A 6,650-nucleotide genomic window follows, 5' to 3' on the forward strand; every position below is an offset into this window, starting at 1 on the left:
GCCTCTCCTGGGACCAGTGTTGGGGCAGTGAAAAAACCAAAAGGCCCAAGGCCTGGGACCAGCCACTTCCACATGGCACCACCCTGAAAGATCCAGTCTGGTCCAGAACTTTGGTCTCTGCTCCTTAATAGTCTCCTTCCTCCTCAGCACATGGGGACAAAGGGGCCACCTCAGCCTTCCATTCCACTCCAGGAGGCTGCACCTAGCTTTGGTTGCAGATATTAGTGAGGTGAAGAAAGGACCTGATCCAGGGGACAGACCACTGACGGCTCCACCTTAGAGCAGTCCTGGGGAATATGACCAATGCAAGACTGAGAGGGAAATTAATGGCTGGGAGAGTGGGTGAAGGTGGAGAGAGCAAGGGCCCGAAGGACTAGAGAGCCAGGGAACAGAGCAGCCACCTGGAGGCCAGGATTGAAACTGCACTAGACGATCCAAGTGTGGAAACCAGTGTGTGAGATCGGGCAGCACAAGAGACTCCATGGAGAGGCCCTCTTGACGACTGGGCCAGGTCTGTTCTCAGAGGTCAGGGCTTCCTGGGTGTGACAAGTGTGTGATGATGTCACCAGGACTGAGTGGAAGGGGCCCGCCCCATGGGGACCATAGTGGGGACCTTCGTAGGCAGCCACCAAATCCTGAGCCTTCCATTCTGAGTTCCTGAGTGTGCACAGAGCCTGGCCTGCTGCAGCCTTTTCCACCCAAACTCACTGAATTTCTTTTCTTCTGAGCCCTCGCCATCAAAGCTACAGAAATCACCAGGAGACTGGGTTTGTAATGGAGAGGACGTGATATTACACATCACAGCAGCAGTGGGGTGCTCTCCCTGCCTCCCCCTCTGCTCACTGCACCTCACAGAGGCCAAGAAGCCCTGGGTGCCTATGGGAGCCGGAGCCTGCTGTGCTGGGTGAGGTCCTCAGATGTGCGCAGCTCCTCTCCCTTGAGTGTCTGATCCATCTGGGTTCCAAAGGAGTCCGTGCAGGCTGGAGGGAAGAGGGCTCAGGATATGCTCTGGCCATTGGGCAGAGAGTGAGGTGAGCAGGGTGGAGGAAGGATCCTGAAGCAGGGACCCCATAGCAAGCCATCCTGTAGGGAAAAGAAGCAGAAGCCAACAGTTCCCAGTGGCACGTGATGTTTAGAAAGCCCTGATTTACCCACAGCTTCTGCAGTTCCTGGGGCTTCTCCTCCCTCCCACACCCTGGGCTGAATCACCATCCACAGGGGCTCCTGCTCAGCTCCCCACCCTGGGACCAAGTTCCCTGCCCTATACAGACCCTCCTTGGCTCTAGCTTGGCCTTGCCATTGTCCTCCATGACTGTTTTGTTTGCACCTGTGTCTGTAGCATCCTTAGCCCCTCCAACAAACAGTTCCCTATCACTTGCTCAGAGAGCTCCTCTGTCCAGAAAACCTGCTCTGCCGCAGGCTGTCTGCGGACTCTGCCCCACTGCACAGCCTCCAGTGCTCCCACAAGGGGATTCAGGTGGCCTAATTCTACTGCCACGGCCGGTTTCTCCAGATGTTTCTTCAGAGGGCAGGAGTTTGGATCTTCTCTGAATGGCACCTCCCCAGGAGAGGGATCATGAGTGCTGAGTACTTTGCAGGGTGCACAAGTAAAGGGCATCATCTAGAGGCATTCAGAAGAGATGAGACCTCGGGGACAACCTAATCTAGTGTTCTCACACTCGTGCGTGCCTCAGTTCCCCTGGAGGGTAGGCCTGGCCCCACGGTTTCCAGTTCTGTGGTTCTGAGGTGCAGCCACACACCAGGTAAAGCAGATACTGCTGGTCCCAGGACAACACTTGAGAACCATTGATCAGATACCACCCCAGAGCCGGGGATTTAGCTCAGTGGTGCTGCTGCCACCTGCCTTGCAAGTGCAAGGTCCCAAGCTTGATCCCTGGTACCAAAAGAAAAACAAAATAAGACCCCAGCTCTACAGAGGAGGGAACAGAAAGGGCCCGGTCAGAAATGAGGTCCCCAGAGTCTCATGGAGCAGGAGCAGGCCAAAGCCCTGAGAGCTGTGTCTCACCAGTGCCCCTTCTCCTGCATGCATCAAGCACCCCTCGGGCTTTATCCTGGAGGCACTTGTTACCTTTCAGACCCCGAGGGCCCCCGAGAAAAAGGGAGCCCATCTCTAGGAACCTCTACTGGGAGGTCGGAGACTTGGCAGCATCGAACATCTTCTTCCGGCCTTCCATGCCAGACATGGCCTCCACGTTCTTCCTCCAATCGCCCACCTCCACAGGCCGCTCCTGAGGGTAGGCCAGACAAGTCAGAGACTCACTGGCCTACAGGGGCAGCCTGGAACCCCTAAGCTCAAGAGAAACTGAGCCATGGGAATTCTGCCTCCTCAAAAACCATAGGAAATCCCAGCAACCCTGCCCAGTGGTGAGGTGTGAGAACTCAGCCAGACAGGGATGTGGGTGCAGCTGAGGGACCATGGGAAGGGGAATTTTCTGGGTGATAGGGGGCAGCAGGCCAGTTCCCAACCCAGTGCACCTCCAGGCCCCACACCCTCCTCTCTGACACCCAGCACCTCCTCCAAGAAGCCTTCCCCCCTGTACTTGCTCATATTCCATTCCCTCTGCCTGTTCTCAGCACCATTTCTCCTCTTTCTGAAGCGTTCTGGGCGAGAGACTGTGTTCCTATCACCCTTGTTCCTTCCAGGGCACATGCCCTCTGACAGGTTTCAATTCTGGGCCCATAATACCATGAGATCAACCAACTTGGAGAGACTGTGGCTGAGCAAGTGACTGAACTCAGTTCTCAGGTTTCTGTGCTCATGTGTCCCTGTACCACGAGGAACCTCATTTCCCTGAGGTGACAGAGGCTGTGGGCTCACCCATCACTCATGCTCTCTATACACTGGGAGTAGAGTCTTACTTTATTCCCCCTCTAGTCTTTTCTGTGTCCCCCTCTGAGGGAAGAAGACTGAGGAAAGGAAGCAAGTCTTCTTTCTCTGACCCCGGTCTCCTGGGGGTTCTAGAATGTTCTGACTGACAGGCTCTGGGTCCTGCCTGAGGCTGTGTGAGGGGTGACAGGCAAAGGCCAGTGGGCAAGGGTCCTCACCTTCTCTGTGTCCTCCTTCTTCACGGACTTGAGGTTGGCCCGTAGGTCCATGGACACCTTATGTTTGGAGCCCAGCAGGGCTCGGAGCATGGCATCCGCTGAGACACGGACCCTGCGCAGTGGTGGGCGCTTGAACTTCCCACGGAGGTCCAACACCTTCAGCTTCAGGTCTTTAATCTGCAGGTGAGAAGGAGCCATTCTCACTGAAGGGGCAGCTGGCCATGGGGCTCCCTGCCAGAGGACCTCAGACCACGGTGTTCTGGCCAGAGGTATACCCCAAGTTCTCAAGTCTGGAAGTTAGACTCTCGGGACACTTCGAACCATCTGTCCCTTTGCAAATATCCACCCCACGTGCATTGATGGATGGAGGAACATAAATGAAGTCTGTGATCCAACCCCATCCCTGTGGCCCACTATGCCAGCATCCCTGTTTGAGCCCTGTCTGGAGTAGAGGCTGCTTCCTCAGGTTCCCACAGCCTCCACCCTGCTCTCTGCTGGTCCCTGATCAGGGAGCCAGGCTCACAGCCATGGCCCAGCAGGGAGAAAGCTCCCAGGCCCCAGACCTCTGGAGGAATTCCTACATATGATCCTTGGAAGCTTGGTGACCCCATAGGTCATCATCCTGCTGGGCAGAAAGAGGGGGAGGAGGGAAGTGAACTGTGGTCCCCCAGTAGACCCATCTCTGCTTGGCAAATGCTCCATAGCAGCCCCCTACCTCAGCCAGAATCTGCCCTTCCCAATCTTCCCTGCCCACTGGAGCAGGAATCACAGCCAGCACAGGTGTGAGGATCCACAATGTGGCCTGGGCTGAGCTCTTCGCCTCCCCATCTGCAAGGTGCAGATAATAACCCCCACTTCGCCCCCAGGCATGTAGGGAGGATCAAAGGATGGCACATGAAAGCCCTTCACAGAGGTAAGATGTCATTAACAGGCATCCGACTACTTGCGTGGGAGAATAAAGAAGGCAGCTTCTGAAGAGGCCATGTGGCAGGTGGGGAGGAAGTCTGTCTTCCTGCATGATTATGCTCCTGCCCATCTCCCGCCCCATGGGGCTGGTGTGGAGAAACCAACCCTTCCTGCTGTGTGACCACCTCCTGCTTCCACAGAATTTGGGACAGCATCTATGCCCACCCTGCCTCGCCCAGACATTGCCCGTTCTCCCACCCGGAGGCACCCAGCTGTGCCCCTCGCCCTCCCAGCTCACCTCCCTGGTGTTGTGGAGGCACTTGGCCTCGATGTCATACCGCTCCTCATCCACCACCTCCACCTTGGCATGCAGCTCCCGGCACAGGTCCTGGGGGAAGCAGATGGACAGGTGCGAGTGGAGAAGGAGGAACCAGCCACAGGCTCCAGCCTCTTTTCTGCCTGCCTGCACCTCTCCCTGGCCCCTTCCCAATACCTAGGATCTGGAGGACCCCTGGAGGTCGACAACTCAGAGGATAAGCCCTTTGCTCTCCTTTCTGTACAGGCTTGTCTCCTTAAAAAGATAGTTTCCAAGGGGCTGGGGATCTGGCTCAGTGGTTCCACAGCCTGCCTTGCAAGCTCAAGGGCTCAAGTTCTATCCCTAGTACCACAAAAACAAAAGCAAAACAAAAAGATAGTTTTCATAGGACAAAAGTAAGAGATAAGCGGGAATCCTGAACAAGTGTTAAACAAAAAATATCAAAATAAAAAGAGCTAGTGATTGCCACTGCCTGGACATAACCACTGATGACACTTTGGTATGTGTCCTTCCAGTCCCTTTTCTCCGCAATCGCTGGCACTTAAATAGTTGCCACTGTTTTAAAAACATGACCCACCTCTAGGGAAAGCAGAGCCGAGCCCTTGGAGGAGCAGGGCTTCCTGAGATGGGCTACCTGCCCGCTCTGTGCCACCCCACCGGCTCAGGGACAGCCTGGTGGCTGGCCGGGTCCTTGCACCAGAAAGTCCCTTCTCGCTCTGGGACTCACTTCCCCCACCTGTAAAGTAGGCTCAAACTTCCTCACCACTCCCTCAGTTGGGGAGATACCATGGGGGCCACACAGGAAAGGGTGCCTTTTGAGCTACGGAGCTGCTGAGCCCTTGTCAGTCCCACCTCCCGGGCCAGGCCCCACGTGCAGCCCCCAGCGCACCGCCCTCCAGACTCACCTGCAGGGCACTGAGCGACAGGCCTCGAGTCTGCAGCGTGGGAATGCGCTCGGACAGGTAGCGCCGCTTCTCAGCCTCGCGCTCCTCGTGCTCCTGCTCCCAGCACTCCTTGGCCTTGGCCAGCATCAGGCTCTGACAGGACAAACGGCTGAGCGGGGGCCAGCCCTCGTGTTTCCCTCTGGCCTCAGGGACATAGGGGACAGTGGCCCTGCTAGGCGAGCTCTGAGAGTGTGGGTCCCTACGAAGGTTTGCGGAGGCTGCCAGCTGGCCTCGTCCACACACTGGATAACCACACATGACACTCCTGCCTCCCTCCACAGTCTGCCTCTCATCTACTTTTTGTGAGTTTTGGCCCCCACAGTTCCAAGAGAAAAGCACATTCCAGAATAAAGCTCGTCCCTCTGCCTCTACTGCAGATTCCTACCCTGAGGCTGGTCACCGCCTCCTCACAGGACCCAGGAGGGTGCCAGGGCCCCAGCCACCTTCCCCGTTCCACAACCCTCCACAGCCCCTACGGCCCACACCGCTGCCCCACTGACAACCCCTGGCCTCCACCCCGCCTCACCTTCAGCATGAGTTTCCGAGAAGCAGTGATCTTGGATTTCCTCTGAGAATGAAAAGGGAGAAGAGAAAGGCGGTGAGGCAGAGGCCAGAAAACTGGAATTCAGGGCCAAGTAAAAATGAATCCCAGCCAGGTTCACCATCACTACCCAGAATCCTCTGCTCACTTTAGCGTCCCTTTCAAGCGCATCTGTGTGTTTAAACCCGCTAACAGAGGACACTGCAGTCAGAGACCGTGGCATGGGGGCTGAGGCCCTGACTTGCCATCCTGGTTCTGCTGTAGGCAGAATTCTGTAAGAGACTGGGTAGAGTGTGTGACACCTCTTTGTCTATAAATGAAGACACCATCCACCTTACTTAGTTCACAGAGCTGCTACAGCCAAAATGAGAGTGCAGATGTGCAAATACTTTGAAAAGCCTAAAAGAGATGCATGTATTAGTGCAGTATCAGTCTGGGCAGTAAGTAACAACAATATCTCGCTGCTCTATCATGCCAGAAGCATAAACTGTGAATCACCTAAATAAATGAAAAGATATCTATACAGACATCAAAATGTTTTAATGTTAACACTATCTATATAAAACTTTCTAAGATATTAAAAAAACATTGCTTTTTCTTATCAAAAGACTAGATATAATCTTGCCAATTTAACATGCAATAAGTCCTAACCCCATGCTGGGCACAGCGGTGCACACCTGTAATCCCAGCTACCCAAGTGGCTGAGGATGGAGGATGTCAAGCTTGAGGCCAGCCTGGGTCACTCAGTCAGACACTTCTCAAAATGAAGAATAAAAAAGGCTGGGATTATAGCTCAGTGGTAGCATGCCCCTGGGTTCAAACCCCAGCTCCACACCAAAAAAAGAAAGAAGGCGGGAGGGGGCCGGAGGGGGAGGGA

The 6,650-nt window shown here is 55.1% G+C and overlaps 1 protein-coding gene across 4 annotated transcripts in view; it reads right to left on the reverse strand.

Annotated features, from left to right (window-relative positions):
• Nucleotides 1–1,069: 1,069 nt before the first annotated feature.
• Tnni1 (troponin I1, slow skeletal type) overlaps nucleotides 1,070–6,650 on the reverse strand; it is a 33,885-nt gene continuing 28,304 nt past the window's right edge. For all 4 annotated transcript variants that reach the window (XM_033762156.1, XM_033762155.1, XM_033762157.1 and 1 more), the window contains 6 exons: nucleotides 5,759–5,800; nucleotides 5,194–5,325; nucleotides 4,271–4,360; nucleotides 3,067–3,243; nucleotides 2,090–2,249; nucleotides 1,070–1,083 (listed from right to left, as the gene is read on the reverse strand). In XM_033762156.1, coding sequence (XP_033618047.1) covers nucleotides 2,142–2,249; nucleotides 3,067–3,243; nucleotides 4,271–4,360; nucleotides 5,194–5,325; nucleotides 5,759–5,800 — 549 coding nt within the window. In that variant the 3' untranslated portion in view covers nucleotides 1,070–1,083; nucleotides 2,090–2,141. The remainder of the gene's footprint in view (nucleotides 1,084–2,089; nucleotides 2,250–3,066; nucleotides 3,244–4,270; nucleotides 4,361–5,193; nucleotides 5,326–5,758; nucleotides 5,801–6,650) is intronic.

The sequence above is a fragment of the Fukomys damarensis genome, unplaced genomic scaffold (genome assembly GCF_012274545.1).
Source record: "Fukomys damarensis isolate Sample0158 unplaced genomic scaffold, DMR_v1.0_HiC HiC_scaffold_11, whole genome shotgun sequence".
Classification (NCBI taxonomy): Eukaryota; Metazoa; Chordata; class Mammalia; order Rodentia; family Bathyergidae; genus Fukomys; species Fukomys damarensis.